This window comes from Zalophus californianus, chromosome 10 (genome assembly GCF_009762305.2).
Source record: "Zalophus californianus isolate mZalCal1 chromosome 10, mZalCal1.pri.v2, whole genome shotgun sequence".
Classification (NCBI taxonomy): Eukaryota; Metazoa; Chordata; class Mammalia; order Carnivora; family Otariidae; genus Zalophus; species Zalophus californianus.
In genome coordinates, this window is record NC_045604.1 from 39,376,959 (window position 1) to 39,392,796 (window position 15,838).

Sequence of the window (15,838 nt, forward strand, 5' to 3'; positions counted from 1 at the left end):
GTTTTCTCTCCATTTCAGCAAAGATCATTTCACTGATAAAATTAGGCCAGTGGACAAAATTTTTAAGGGGGATTGAGGATGGAGAGGTATCCATGGGAAACTGTGCAAGGGGCCAGGTTTAGGTCTCCTGCAAAAGGCCAAGGGATGAGCTTGTAGATATTTCAGAGGTGTGAAAAATCAGCTTCTCTGTCTCCAGAAAATAGGAGAGGCTGTCTTCTTTTTAACCTTTGTAATTCCCCTTCTATTCTCTGTGACATTCATTCAGCTGCCAAGAGCGTTTGGCAAGGTTTGGGCCAGCGAGCACACTTCCAGTGACCACTAACCTTGGTATGTCCTGACACTTATGATGAGTGTCTGCAGGACACAGAAGGCAGGCAGCCTGCTACGTCAGGCTTTTATTATGTACTGCAGAGGCTAGGGACAGTCAGTTTAATAAAACAAATCATCCTTGAAGGTAAAGCAACCGGGAAGAGGAGGAGGAAGACAGGGGAAAAATGTGTCTTTGCCACTCATTCTCAGGGAAAGAAAAAAAAAACGAACAGCAAAACAGCCCCCCACCCAAAACACTGTGTGTGTGCGTGTGTGCACGTGTATTCGTGTGTGCGTACGCACTCGCGCAACCCAGCCACAGCTGGAGCGGATTTGAAAACATCCTCCCGATTTCCCCATTTCATCAAAGCCCATAAGGCCCTTGCTTGCTCTGAGGAGACTCAAGTACGAACGATTGTGATGAAATTGGTAGATGCTGATAGCCAGCCCCCTTCAAATTTATGAGTGCATTCAAGTACCTCGTCGCAATTATATTCTCCAAATATCAAGGCAAGGGGAGGCAAGACCATTTGGGGTGAGGTTCCTATATTGGGATGCCTTTTTATCAAGCAAAGTTTCCATTCTCCTCTCCTGAAGAACACTCAGCACAGCAGCTCCCACAATAGCTTCAGAGTTCTAGCCAGAGACTTTGGAAGCCTTTGTTTTTTCCCCTGTGGCATGTCCAAAGGCATGGCCTTCCCTCCCCCCCTCCCAGCAGCCTGCATTGTCTTGCATTCCAGGGACTTGATTGACTGTTGCCACCTGATGCTGAGGAGATACTCTGGGGTTCATTCTGCAGATTGTTGGGTTCTATTAAAAGAAACCTAGATAAGGGATTACTTGTCACTAAGGGATTTTCTGCAGATGTTTATTAGTGATTGGAAATCCATTAGGTGTGAAGAGGTACAGAAAAATATGGGCAACATCATTCTTGTAAACCCAAATTCTAAGAGAGCCCCCCCAAAAAGCAGAAAGGGGTAAGGGTCTCTTTTCTCATGGGTGATATTTCTACCTGTGGATGGAATTCCTTGGCATTCTCTCAAAAGATCAGGTGCTACTCATCAGTTTACCTCTCTGGAGCCACCAAAAAAGATTAATTGCTCGAGCATTAGAGGATCTCATTATCAATTACTTTAAACCAGCCCAGTCTGTTGTATGAGTATTGCCTCAAAGTAAGCCCTAAATTAGCAAACCATTTCATTTGTTCAAAAAGAATTTATCCCTTCTCAAACATAAACCAATATCCTAAGTTTCCTCCTGGGAATCCTTTGTACCATTCACATTTATTTTGAAGTTACTAGCTCTTCTGTGGTTTTTCTCAGTCACAGATCTACAGCTTGTCAAGGTTTTGATGCCCCGTATAAATAGAAATTACTGAAAATGCATTAAAAGAGAGACAGCATGGTTTAATGATAAGACACCTGGACATGTTATTTCACATGAGTCTCTTGTTCTCATAATTTATTCATCTTGTAGAGCCTCATAGTTTCTTCATCTATAAAATGACTTTTGAGGTCTATTCCAACTCTTTAAATGCTATCTTTTTTTAGCATTATTTAAATTTTTTTTTTTTTTTAAGTATCGAGGGAGAAGGTAAATGTGACTCCAGAGCAGTATGAAGTAAAGCAGAAGGCAAGCTCTCATTATGAAAGACTATGCAAAAAAAACTTTGTTAAGCATTGTGGGGGATACACAGACTAGAAACCGTCGCTCTTTATCTAAAGACATCTTGGGGCAAATTCATTACAACTAGATAGAAGTAGGTGAAAAATTAAACAACACAAAACACAAATACAAAAGATGGTAAAGGATAGCCCAAGATTACCGCCAAAGAAATGAATGTTTAAAACAAGGTAAAACTGACTAAAAACCATTAACAAGCATGGCAAATAATAATAGGGTGGGAGCTACCCTCCCCCCCCCCCCCCCCCCCCCCCCCCCGCAGAGAGGTTACTTTGATCTGCCCTCGGGCACACCCTAGAACTACCCTTCCTCCCTCCTCTATTGCTGATGCTGTTCTAGATGCATCTCTCCTCTGATGATCTCAAACAATATGACCTCTGCTCCCTCGGCCCCTGGTGGGCCAACCTCCAGACCTCCCGTGGGGCCCTTGGTGTGGAGGAGCTCCCAGTCTTCTCTGACTCCCTCTGGAGCAGCCACCATACCCTGTGTCCCTCACAGCTCTCTGCCATGCCCTGCTGCGTCCCTAAGTGTTCAAGGAACATAGATCTTTGTCATGCCTCTGTTGCCAATGGCCGGGAAAACCACACTTCTTGAAATGTTTATTTTAATAAATGCCTATGATTATGTTTCTGTAGCATTTGGCTAACAGCTCCCAAACCAAGTAGTTAGAGTGGATAGTTGTACTGCCTCACTGTTCTCCAGCCAGATTCCCTCTCTCAATAATGCCCATCTGATAAAATGTGAAGGATTATCTTTGAGGGAAGAGGGGAGAGAACTCAAAAATGCTTAATGACTTTTTATTTGGCGTGAGGTGAGTGAGAGATCTAAATCTCTCCTCCAGGCTCCTCCTATCCCACAAATACTCATGTATCTGCAGAGATTTTAGGGAGAAATCACCAACGTTCCTTAGAAAATCCAGATGAATTCTCATCAGGGAGTGGCCTTTGGGTTGTATGGGTTTGCACATGCATGGGGGACAAGGAGTGTTTGGATGATTTTGGAGAGCTATGTCCTGAGAGACTGGCTGAGGTGTATGTCTTTGGAAGGGGCTCCTCAAAATTTTCTCTTTTTCTAGACTCTGATAGGCCCCAGATAGGGTCCTTTCTTTATCTGGGGAATTACTAATTTTCTTTACAAAAGACAGGTGACTTACCATTGGAAGGAGTGAACCTCTTTGTCCAATTTTAAATGTATAAAACAAGGATGCCTGGTGATCATTTTAGTTTTTCGTAATAGTTACTGTCATTATAAAATGGTCTATTGCACAAATTGAGAAAGAGTGGGAGAAAGAGATCAAATCTATTTAACATGACAATATCTCCCTTTTACTTGGTAAAGTGGCATATGTGAACTGAGATGAAAATCTTTCACCTCTTCTGTATGTGTAGACAGATCTATCTACACATACAACTACAGTGCATTTACTTCCTCATATGTCTGCACTTACTATAAAAATAAAACATTACTAATGCAGAAGTACCCCACTAAAAGAAATCTACTGAGGGTCCATGTGTACTTGGAAAATTAAGAGTTTGTGGAATGGCTCTGCAAATCCTTTATCTTGGTGTGCGGAACAGAAGCCATGCTTCACCTTGAGTAACTGACAAAGAATACTAAGTAAGTACATCAAACAGCTAACCCTTTTTTCCCTGGACAAGACGTTGGACTATTAAATAAACAATTAAGAACACATGCACATATTAACTGTTGTGGAAGAAAAGGATAAACAATTAGGGATTCTAAAAAGAATATTTGGAGGGGTGCCTGGGTGGCTTAGTTGGTTTAGCATCTGACTCTTGATTTCAGCTCAGGTAGTGATCTCAGGGGCGTGAGATCAAGCCCTGTGTCAGGCTCTGCGCTCAGCATGGAGTCTGCATGTCCCTCTCCAAACTGCTTCTCCCTCCCATCCCCCACCCCCCACCCCCACTCATGCTGTGCTCTCCCTCTGTCTTTCCCTCTCAGTCTCTCTAAAATAAATAAATAAATAAAATCTTTTAAAACATAAAAATAATTAAAAAATAAAAAGACTATTTGGAGGATATTTGTCTTAGAATGTAAGGACTTTGAAAAATTCCCTTGATCTCTCTGAGCCTCAGTTTTCTCCACAGTAGAAAGGGGACAATGACACCTTATAGAGATGTTGGGAGAATTGAATGGCATGATTCACAGTCTGTACATAACAGAGCGCCTGACACATAATAAGCACTCCAGAAATGTTTTCGTTATTACTGTCAGCTGCATGAATCACTGTCATGGAGCAATTCGAATCTCAGAGTAAAATAATTTCCAATGTAGAATTTTAGGACTCAGTACAGATTTTGTATTTTGGGACTCAGCGTTAAGGTCATTATCTTATCCCTTTCTGTATGTAGAGCACTTTATGGTGCATACTACTCTCATATACAATTTAGCATTTGGGTCAACAATCCTCTGCTGCTATGAGCAGGATACAGACTTTAGGTTTTCTTCATTTACAGGGGGTTTCGTTGATATCAAAGCCAATGATCTCTTATTCTACTTTTGAGAACACACTTTGTTTTCACAGTGGAAATCAAAAGGAAATAGCATTCAAATTCTGAAAGATTAGCTGGAGACTTGCACCTGGAATACACCTGTTTAATGAAGTGGGGAATCCCAACAGTATGTCCCCTTTTCTCACCCGAATATTCAGAAGGGAATCCTGGTTTTTCAGTATGTCTGCGTGTATCCTTTGCACAAGTCCCTTTCTAAAACTTCACAAAGCTGTCCACCCCACATTACAATGCTACTATATATAACGACTTCACATAAGAGAATAGAGGCCGGCCATTTTTAGCAAATGCAGGTGCCACGTAAGCCCCTTTCTGAAAGAAAGAACTTAGCTCAATTTCCTTTGAAGAACTGGAGACTTGAAACTGAAAACTTTATTAATGCCATTGCCTCCTTGTATCAGCAGGTTCCAGAGAGATTCCTGGAAGTTGCGCAGATCACATTACGAGAGTTTTTCAATGCCATTATCGCAGGCAAAGATGTTGATCCTTCCTGGAAGAAGGCCATATACAAGGTCATCTGCAAGCTGGATAGTGAAGTCCCTGAGATTTTCAAATCCCCGAACTGCCTACAAGAGCTGCTTCATGAGTAGAAATTTCAACAACTCTTTTCGAATGTATGAATAGTAGCAGTCCCCTTTGGATGTCCAAGTTGTACGTGTCTAGATTTTGATTTCCTATGGATGTGTATGGGAGGCATGGATATGTTTTGAAATCAGCTGGTAGCTCCTCCTCATCATCTTTCGCTCCTTTTCTCTTGTTTTCCATTGCAAGGGGATGGTTAGTTTCCTTCGGTCTTTAGTTTACTTTTGCCCGAGGCCCTTAACATTTGGAGACTTTAAAATAGGGTTAATTTTCAGGGAAAAAGAATGTTGACGTGTGGAAAAATCTCTATTCGCAAGGAAAGGCATTTTAAAGATGCTTCTGCTTGATCGATGGTTTATCGCAAATGGCAGTTGGCAGAGGGAGACAGCGGGACACAGCACCGCTCCACAGACGGTGACATGTCTCTTGTTTTTACTGCTAAGAAGGCCTGAAAACTCAATGAAACCACTACGTAAACTTAAATATTTTGTTTGGTTTGAACTCCGTAAGTCGCTTTGTGTTCCATGTTTAAAAATAATGCCAGTGGCAGATGGACAGCTCACTTTTCAAAAGTTACCCCAAAAGGCCAAATTCCAAAAAGAAAAATAGTCACTGTCAAGCCTTTCCGTAAGAGAAACGGCAAGTAGCCCAAACGAGTGTACCCGTTTCTTAACGGAGGCAAAGCAAGTCTACACAAAACTGACTCTTTCAAGATGAGGCTGGAAATTTGTACCCACTCTTCAAATTACCTCTCTAGATTTTACAATCGATTCTTCGTAATAAGTGAGTATAGATCATTTTTCGTAGAGAAAAACCCCTTTCACATCATTTTCTATTATCTTACTTCGGGTATTAAAAGGCGCATACATTTCAAATGTACTCTTTGCTCAACTTCGTTTATATGCTTCAGCGAGTTATTATGTCTGTTTAATATTTAACACTTTTTTTCCCAAAAAAAAACACTATGTTCTGAATACCTTTCCCTAGTAAGGAATAAAGGACATCCCAAGTTGACCATAAAATTCCTGCCTACATTAGACTCTTGTTGACAGCAGTTAGCTGACTTGATCTTCACCTCCGAAGAGGAGCATGTGTAAGGATGACCTCTTTTCATATACGATCCCACACTACCCTGATGGATATTCAAAGTGGTGACAGTCTAATTAAGTGTTTCTTCATTTTAGGTACAGCATTTTAAAGCAACTGATAAAGTCTCTTCGAATTCAGAAGCTAGTACTGACCAAAACGTGTGAACAGTGCATAGGCAGCGTAGGAGAGGTTGGGGTTAACCCAAAAGACACAATTCCAGCACACATAAGAAAGCTGGCTGCTATTTTATGCTTTCTTCAATGGTTCTCCTCTTCTTCCTTCTTTTCTCTTTTTCCAGTTTTTCCAAAGTGTACAGTGTCCCATACTTGCTTTTAAAAATTCATACGGCATTCACGCTTGTTTTCTCAGATGGGTTTTGTGTGCAGATGCAGTAAGAATTCCTTGTTCATTCTAATAGGCTTTTCCAGACCCCCCCTCCTTCCCCTTAGGTCATTTGATCTACACTTAAAATGACACAGGAACAAACCTGGTATTTAGATTATACCAAACACAAATACCATTTTCCCTTAATTTTCATAAAAGTTACATTTGACTCGAGAATGCAGATTGACCCATGTGACTAACTAGCTGACCCAATCGCTGTAATTTACCATCATTTATAAATTCTGCTGATGGACAGAAATGTATGGAGGCAATTATTGTCAGCACAAAGCCTTAAAACCTGCTGACTTTAAATTAAACGGCACAGTCCTATGATGCCCTGCATCATTCAGGAGGCTAACGGGCTCTCGCAGTGTGGACAGAGTGCAGCGACGCAGGCTGGAACACCACCGGCTTCTCTCTGCACCCCCAACCAAATGCATCGTCCAGCTTGTGCTCCCCTATGTAGCACACACAGGGCCAGCAGATCCAGTTTGTTCTTGTTCCGGCTTGCTTGGGGAAAAAAAAATGTTCGGATAATCGTTACATTGGAAAAAATGCAAACCAAAAAAAAAAAAAAAAAATCCAATCAGCACAAAGTAGGGAAGCAATCTCAACTTGTGGTCACACTCTTTTGCCTTGCTTCACATCAAAGAGTAGGAATTCATTGTTCACATCATTATACCACTGGGTCTTTGCTGTTCCATGTAATTCATATCAACATCATGTTGCCATTTGCAAGGTAGAAGGCAAAACCATAGTGTATTCACCTATGTAGACAGACTGCTAGTATCTTCTGATCTGGGGCAAATTCAGTAATGATTCCAGGCTCATTTGGATCTTTAGTATTATTTTCCCCTGCCATTCTAATTTAAGTAGACAAATTCAGCAAAAGTGTGTGTTCACAACCAATGTTGATGTGCTTATCTATGATAATATCCGCTCAAGGTTCACTGAGGCATAGAAATGATTTCAGAGTAGAAATTGCATGAGGATAAACTCACCTCTTTGTTCCATCACTTTTGCTTTTAGGTGGTTTTTCCCCTTTTACGATCACAAAATCTTGTGCCTCCCAGTGCATTGGAAAGTGACAAAAGCCTGTCTCTCAAAACTCCTACTTAAAAATTCTGGGTTTGGTTGGGTTTTGTTTTGTTTTGTTTTGTTTTTTTAATCACCATCTTTCAAATCTCAGCTCAACTCTCACCAAGTGAAAATTGGCTACTTGGGAGAAAGTTAACTTTCTATGAAGGTGGGAGGGACAGTTTACATAGGAAAAAAGAAGTCTAAAGTGCATGTTGAAATACCACATTACCACTTATTTTCTGCTAACCCTAAATTATTTTTGCATATACACTTGAGGTGATAGTCTGTGCCTAGACCTAAAATGCACCAGCGGGGGGATTTTTAAAATCCTTCAAAATACCAGTTTTTTCCCACAAGTACAATTGTTCTTGTGCCTTCTGTGGCTTTCGATTTCATCTTTTTGACTTTATTTCCAATTACTACAGCTGCAATAAACACTAGATTTTTTTTCTGGCTGTTTGACATAACGTTGATAGCTATGCATATTTTGTGTCTTTTTAAAACAAAGCGGGAGAATACGTTTTTGAAGAAGAGAATTTTTAGAACAGTTTGATACCGCAAATTATTTTTTCTTCAATTGTTTGAGCAGCATTCGAGTTTTGAAAATTCTTGTAGAAGCCAATTTTTTGTAACGGTGGTGCAAATCTTGTGTTTTCTTAGCCTAACGAAAAGTAGTATAGAAGCAATATTTCATACCATGTGCTGTATATGTGTGTGCGGGTGTGTGAACATGAAGACACATACACACATATACACACATGTAAAAATATACATATATATATGCGTGTGAAGTGGAAAGCTTACCTTTTCCTATCTAGATTTAAGGACCTATTTTAGACATTTGTTATGTTTTGTGAAAAGAATGTTCTATTTGCAACGACAAAACATTTAATTCTTACTGTATCTCTGGCTGTTTAATGAGGACGTTTCACATTAAATGGTAAAACAACGTGGAAGATGGTAGAATGTAGTAATTATTTAAGGAAATGTTCACCCACATATTCCTGAAGTTTGCTTTGTGCCTCCGAGTATTATTTAATTCAAGTGTTTTATGTTTGCAGAATCTCTGTTGCTGTGCTAGGGATGTGGGTGAATATCATTTTTAAAAATGTTAAAAACAACAAAAAAAAGGCAAAACAAAAACACTAAAGCAAGAGGGGAACTTTTATAAAGCAATGTAAATATTTAACCTCATGGCTGTTGTTACGTAAGACATGAGATTTTAATAAATAACTACATTCTCACAACATCTGTTGAATTTATTAGGAACACTACAGTGACTGTATAGACAGTTGAAAGCATTCTTGAAAATCCTGCTCTCTACTTTTAAAAGATAACAGTCTCTTTCATCAGATGTCAAGGGCAAGGGTAATGCAGTTTCTGTAAATTTATGAAATTTTTTTTCTATGTACATGAAAACAGTAAGTAACCATACACGCACGCGCGCACACACACACACACACACACGTACGCATACAGGTTAATACTAAGTCATAAAGCTGAAGATTTGGGGACTTTAAAAATAGGATGTCCCCCAGAAGCAATCATAAATTCATCAAAGAAAAAGTGGTTTACAGACTCCCTGAAAGCAGTGTACATGTGAGGATAGAGCAAAATCTCTTTGCCATGTATATTATAGAATATTCATTGGTGTGAATAGTACAAATGTTTTCTTCTGGTACAAACTCTGTGTTTGCAAATTACAAGAAGCATTGTTTTCAAAAAGCTCCCCTTAAAAGAATGTAACTGGTTTATATGAGTAAGCGGTTACTGCATTGCACTTAAATGTTCTGTTGAAGGAAATGCAGTTTTGTTTTCTGTAGATCTGTTGGTTGTAAACCATCTATAAAACTAAAGCTAAAATGTTCATATTCAGAGCTGGGATCAAAACTGGTATTTAACCTTTGCATCTTCTTATAATTATCCTTCTAAGAATACAACAGGATCTGGAAGCGTCTGGACTTTGAGTCTTTCAACTGAGCCCTCTCTCAAATCTGACACCCTCTAAAATGCACAAACATGAGCAGAAAAGACAAACAGACTGGCCCGTTTTTGTGAAAATGTATTCATTCTGTGTTTTAAAAATATTCTAATCCTCCACATCGGGGGGAAAGCATTTTCAAATTGTATATTACCACTTCAAGATTAGAATTAGAAAAACATATTTGGGGTTGGTCTCAGTGCTACCTACAAGAATCAAAGGTCATGGCTTCTCCCGATGTTGTCCCAGCCACTTCTCATATGTATATAGTATATACCGTGACAAAACACTGCCTTTATATTATTTAGCAATATGTTGTAAATAGCATTATTAAGCTCTTTTTTTGTAATAAAGACCCTTTGATTTGAATATAGTACAATAACTGAACTGATAAAGTCAATTTTTGATTTTTTTTTAGCTAGAGGCAATTTCAATTGTGGATTTTTGTTGTTGTCTATTGTTCTGAAGACTTTGCATAATTTATTGGTTTAATTTATCCTAATTTATTTGATGAAGGTGTACAATTTTGTATTACCAAGGATGTACTGTAATATTAATTGATATGATAAAAAAAAATGAGACTCCCTGTCCATGTTAAAAAGAAAATAAAAAGGTGCAGTAGACAATTGATTTTAAAGTAAAAGTACAAAAATTTAGTTTGGCAGCTACTAAATTTTAAAACAGAAAAAAGTTGTTGGGGGTGGGTGGGTGGGTAGGGGGTTTTACTTTGTGTGTTTTAAGCTTTTGTATACTCTCCAAACTTTTACCTTTTGCTTTGTACCACTTAAAGGATACAGTAGTCCAATTGCCTTGTGTGCCTTCCATCTTCTCTTAAACTGAATGTATGTGCAGTATATATGCAAGCTTGTGCAAAATAAAATATACATTACAAGCTCAGTGCCGTTTGATTTTTTTTTAAACACATGATATTTAACTTTTGGTCCTGTGTCTCATTTTAGGACAACGGGCTACTTGTGACTAATATCCACTCTGGAGCTTTGCTTTCATTAAAATGCTTAATTACACAAGTCTAACATGAATGCATGCAGCTCCTAGAAATGATCTTTTTTCTTCAGACTGTTGTAGTAATTGGCTACATTTCTCTTTGAAAACTCTTCTCACAGATTTAACTTTATCTAACCCTCAAAATTTAAAAATGACAAAAGCTTTGGCTCAAAACAATGTTGTGAGCTAAATTTAATTCAATGATGGCAAACGTCTAACGGTTCTAAGAACAAGGAGAGATGTTCCCAAAAGTCAAAGAATGGCAAATATATCACTTGAAATATGGGGGGGAGCTCATATTGTTTCTACTCTGGTTGGACTCAGAGCTAAGTACTAACGTAAATTTTCCAAAACGTTTCTAGAATGTTCCTTCAAACATGACTGGCAGCATGTTTCATACTAAGAACACTGGTCCTATGGCTTTTGAAAATTTCCTTTATCTCTTTCACTTTGGTTTAAAATCCTGTCTCCTTTATCCTTGGATCAGGAGCAGGAAGAATTAGCAAAAATCCCTTACCTACTTGAAATTGACTCTATTATCCATCATTCACAGCCGTACCTCCCTTTCTGGCTTCCATATTACTGTAGACTGAGTCTTCTTAATCTCAGATTTCTTTGGCTTTCACCTAAATGATGAAATTGTATTTTGACCCTGTTCACACAAAGGTGCTTAGAATCAATGCAATATCAAAACTATTAAATAATAACAATATTTTTTTCACTTAAACTTATTTTTCTATCAATGGCACAGATTTATATTCCAGTCTTCCTACCTTAATTTGGCAAAAGAGCATGTTACATCTCTCTACGCCAAAATATTTATTCCCTGATTAGAGAAAAAAGAAGACACTCCCCCCTTTTTCACCTGCTCTTGGAAGATAGAAGTCATTTGAAGTAATATAATGACTCTTCTATCTTCTTGTATTTATTTAAAACTGATGTGCTTTAAACTAGATTGGATAATCCAGGTAGCAACTAAATCACTAAGAAGTTACAGCAGGTCGTAATGGTTTTTGATAGGCTTATTAAAAATATAGCACCAACTCATTCCTTTTGTGACTCTAAATTATCCAGTGACATTGGTCTAGAACAGTATGTACTGACCCCTGATCACAGACCATGTTCCACAGATGTCTCCATGTCTGCCAGTATTCATGTTCTTGAAAGTATAAGCTCTACAAACTAATAATAAAGACAATGCTGGCTTTATTCACTGTTATCACCATCTAGCATCATAAACAATTTACAAGTTTTTCTTAAAGACTAACAGCTAAAAAGCACCCCATTTCCACAATTAATTTACTACCACGTGCTGAGGTAAGGAATAGATGCCCCTGAAAAAAGTCACAGGAAAACATCAAATATTTGCCATGTATTGCCAAGTCCTGGAATCTATGAATACTCTTGTATTTTAAAAGGTATAAAATACAAGGGAAGTCTATATAAAGGAAAAGAGCTAATACAGTTTAAAAAAAAAAAAACTGGCTGGTATGACATCTAAACAAAATTGTGAAAGATCACTGAAGAAATAAGTGTGCTACACCCCTCCCCCCCAGTCAATAATATAACCCTTTAGAGGGAGGGTCAAGACACTGGTGTCAAAACGTGAAGGGTAACTTCTTTCACTAAAGGGAAAATAATCAAGAGACACTGCTTTGGGTGTCAGAAGACCTTCCTTTAACCAGTTCATTTCTAAAAATCTTTACTATCCAGGGAAACCTAGACAAGACACATAGCCCCTGAGTGCCCAGAAGAATCCAAAAAAAAGGAACGGATCCTTGGGATCATGTAGCCACCCTGTTGACTTTCTCTAACAGATTACTATGTGGAAAAAAAAAAGGTTTATTAAAATATTTTTGTTTCTCATAAGAAAGGCAACTTAAGATGCAGGACAAGGCAAAGGCAAAATTCTGAAGTTGGCCAAGTGTGACTTTGGATCCTTTTCTCTCTGCTCACGATCCATTGTCCCTTCAGTGTCTCTGCCCCTTGCCAAGCACTGGGCACTCCTGTGCTGCCCCAGCCTCCCTCTGTCCACAGGGATGATCCATCCAGTAAAGTTAACCAGCTACCAACCATGGTGTTTGGTGTGTTTCTCTTCCAGGGGTATGTGCATAAAAAGTTACATTGAACACAGGAATATATTTTACATTTTCATATGAGGTCCAAGGTCCCCTGAATGTGAGTGATGAGGGGCTGGACACTTCCCCCAGGAAACATAATGCCAGGTCTTTTGGGTGGTATCACTCATGGCTACACCTAGCCTGAACACAATACTGTCTGTCAAAGCATTTCTGCCTCTCCGGCTTTTTCCCTCCCTCTCCAGGTCTTGTTTCCTGCCCATAGTCATAGAGTCCTTCCAAATGTCTCCAAAAACCGTTCATAAGGACTCACAGAAGGAAGGACCCTTCTCCCTTGGATCTTGGAGATTTTCCTGGTAGAGGAAAGTGATTAGCACTCATGAAATTTTAGAGAGAATCAAATTCAGTGGGTTTTATGCCTCAGATCTCTAAGGTAATATATTATCTCAGGGGCCAACAGATTGAGACCTCTTTGAACCAAAGGAGCTTCATCTTTATAAGATAAACTAAAATGTTCATTGTAAAAAAAAAAAAAAAAGGAGTCCTCTGCTTAAAATAACAATAATCTTGTTGGGTGCAACGGAGCAGATCTCTAAGTATGAATATGATAGTAAATAGCAAGTAAGTTCAGCCAAACCTTCACTTAAAGAAAGCAGTTTTCTGCTAAATAACAACACAACACTCATTGGGTAGAGTACGGGATCTTTGAGGATGAATGTAAAAATTAAATAACAGCTTCTGTGAGTTCTGACAAACCTTCAAAAAAGAAAGAGAGATCATTCTTACAACATAGAAAGAGCACAGAACCTGGGACGTGGGTTTGTGCTGAATCACTATTCATTTCCTTTCTTCTCCCACAATTGATGGCTTTTGTCCACTCACCATGTTGTTTTAAGTTGTGATGGAAGAATTATGCCCAGACCCATTGCCATTTCCCAGGATATTCAAATTTTGAATTCAGGAACTAAAAGCTTCTCTCCCACACTTACCATTTCCCCTTGGGCCCTTGCCCTCAGTCTCAGGCCTAGAGCTGTGGCCCCACCTCCTGCCAGCCATGCTTGGGTAGGCCCCAGAATAGGAGTGAAGCAGCTTAGAAAGATTAAGGTGCCACAACAGCCTGAAACAGAATCACTCAGCCTGCCTCTACCCTGGCAAAGGGGAGGGTATTATTTGCAAAGCCCCCTGCTGAGTAGTCCAGGTGCTAGCTAGACAGGCTCAGGAGATAGTTTGGCAGCCACCCTGGAAAAAATGCCTGTGTCTCTGCAAATAAATCTGCCAGTGGAGAAAGCACTGGGTTTTCCCCATTGCTTGTGCAAATAGTACTCTGTGCTTTGCTGGTATTGGAAATTCCTTGGTGTGAGTAGCTCTAGACCATCAAAATTGGACTATGGATTTCTTGTCATTGTTGTTACCCTTGACCTGTTGGGAAATTATTCAAAAAATCAATGGTCCTATTTCCAATTATTCACAAGTGGAAAATCTTCGGTAACCAGAGGAAATGTTCTCCCTAAATCCCAGCTCAGCAACTGATAGTGAGGTGGAGCAAGAGTCTTGAAGTCTGATACAGAGGAGGGTAAATGATCATGCACCCAAGCCTGATATGGGTGTGTGCAACTGAAAAGCTCATAAATAATTATACATTACCAGTTGAGTATTATATATGTCTTTTCTCCATCTGATAGTCAAGAATTTGTGGTATCAACACTATGGTTAGATATGTGAGAAATCTCGGTGAAGTGGGTGCATTTCTAAGCAAAAAGAAGGTATCAAGTTTTACTCTATAAGTAAAAAAAATAAAAATAAAAGAACCAAGGCCATAGAAGAAATTGTAAAAGTTGTGCAAAAAACAAAACTTAAACAAAGTCTCTCCTCCTCCAAAGGCACCTGGCCTTTATGGTTTTATGGGTGAAATATATCAAATATTCAAAAAGAGATCATATTGGATAGTTCATCCAATTTGTTTTATGTAGCCCACATCTAGTACCAAAAATGCAAAAATCCCAAATAAAAATATAAGTAAATTTAGTTGAGCAGTATAGTAAAAAAGAAAAATGCCATACTGCAAACAAGCAGGGTTCATTATTTGTAATAAACTGGGATGCACGAAGATCTGGGTTTATTTCTTGGTGAAAAGCAGGAAAAAGTTTCTTGATGTTTTATCTTTCCTTCCTCCTAATGGCAATGGAAACAAATATTTCTTGTTGGCGTGGTCAGCTAACCCAACCACTATGTGCTAGTGTCTCCTAATTTTTTCTCTAACAAGAGCTAAGTAGCCTTTGCTATATCAGCCATTTTAGTTCACCAGGTTGCCTAATTCAGAGGTCATATCTCATTTTAACATGTCTTTTTGAAATTCCAAGTCTTTGGAAAAAGCCAGATTCATATAGAAGACCTCTAAGGATTTCTCTCAATAATTTCAAAAAGAAGGAGAAAAAGGAGAAAAGAAATCCAGAGAAGTAATGTTAATTAAAAATATGTTATTCAGTGTACATAAAAGGAATCCTGACATTTTCATTTTCCAGCATACCAATTTAAAATAAAAACCTATTTGTTTATATTCTAAGAGGAAAGAGTAAGATACCAGGCTCTAAACAAGTGAGTTGGGCAGCACGGACCCCAGGCAATTTGGTGAAGCTTATGAGAGCTGCCATTGTAAGCAATATGGCACTGGAGAGGAACTTGGTATTATCCATAATTTTTAAAAATGTGCATGCCTTTGTCTCACCAACCCCACATCTAGTAATCAACTTTTTAGAATATTTGCATACATGAGCAAACAGGAATTACAAAGCACATATTTGGTTACATTAAAATGTGTGATTTTTTTTTCTTTTTTTTACAACTCAAGTTAAACTCTTATACCAAGCTCCTGTTTTGTGTGATGAGAGAAACCATCTCAGACTTCAGGCATGCTCAACCATCTCAGACTAGGTTTTATCCCTTTCTGCACCTTTGCCTTAGGATGGTCATCTAAGTTCCCGGGCTAGCAAGGAGGCTTCTGGTTCTCGGCTGATGTCCTCTCTAGTCTTAGAGAGTAAGTTAAGTTGGCCCCTCATTTGTTATTGCTCTGTTATTCTTTGTGGATTAAGCTTTTTGCCTTGATTCCTTTGATGTTT

The 15,838-nt window shown here is 38.8% G+C and overlaps 1 protein-coding gene across 8 annotated transcripts in view; it reads left to right on the top strand.

The window, feature by feature from the left end:
• Positions 1-10,539, top strand: part of PROX1 (prospero homeobox 1) — a 57,480-nt gene extending 46,941 nt beyond the window's left edge. For 7 of the 8 annotated variants that reach the window (XM_027611048.2, XM_027611052.2, XM_027611046.2 and 4 more), the window contains one exon: positions 4,928-10,527. In XM_027611048.2, coding sequence (XP_027466849.1) covers positions 4,928-5,113 — 186 coding nt within the window. In that variant the 3' untranslated portion in view covers positions 5,114-10,527. Of the gene's footprint in view, positions 1-4,927 lie in introns of all 8 variants that reach the window. The other variant, XM_027611044.1, reaches the window with a different exon arrangement.
• Positions 10,540-15,838: the final 5,299 nt, after the last annotated feature.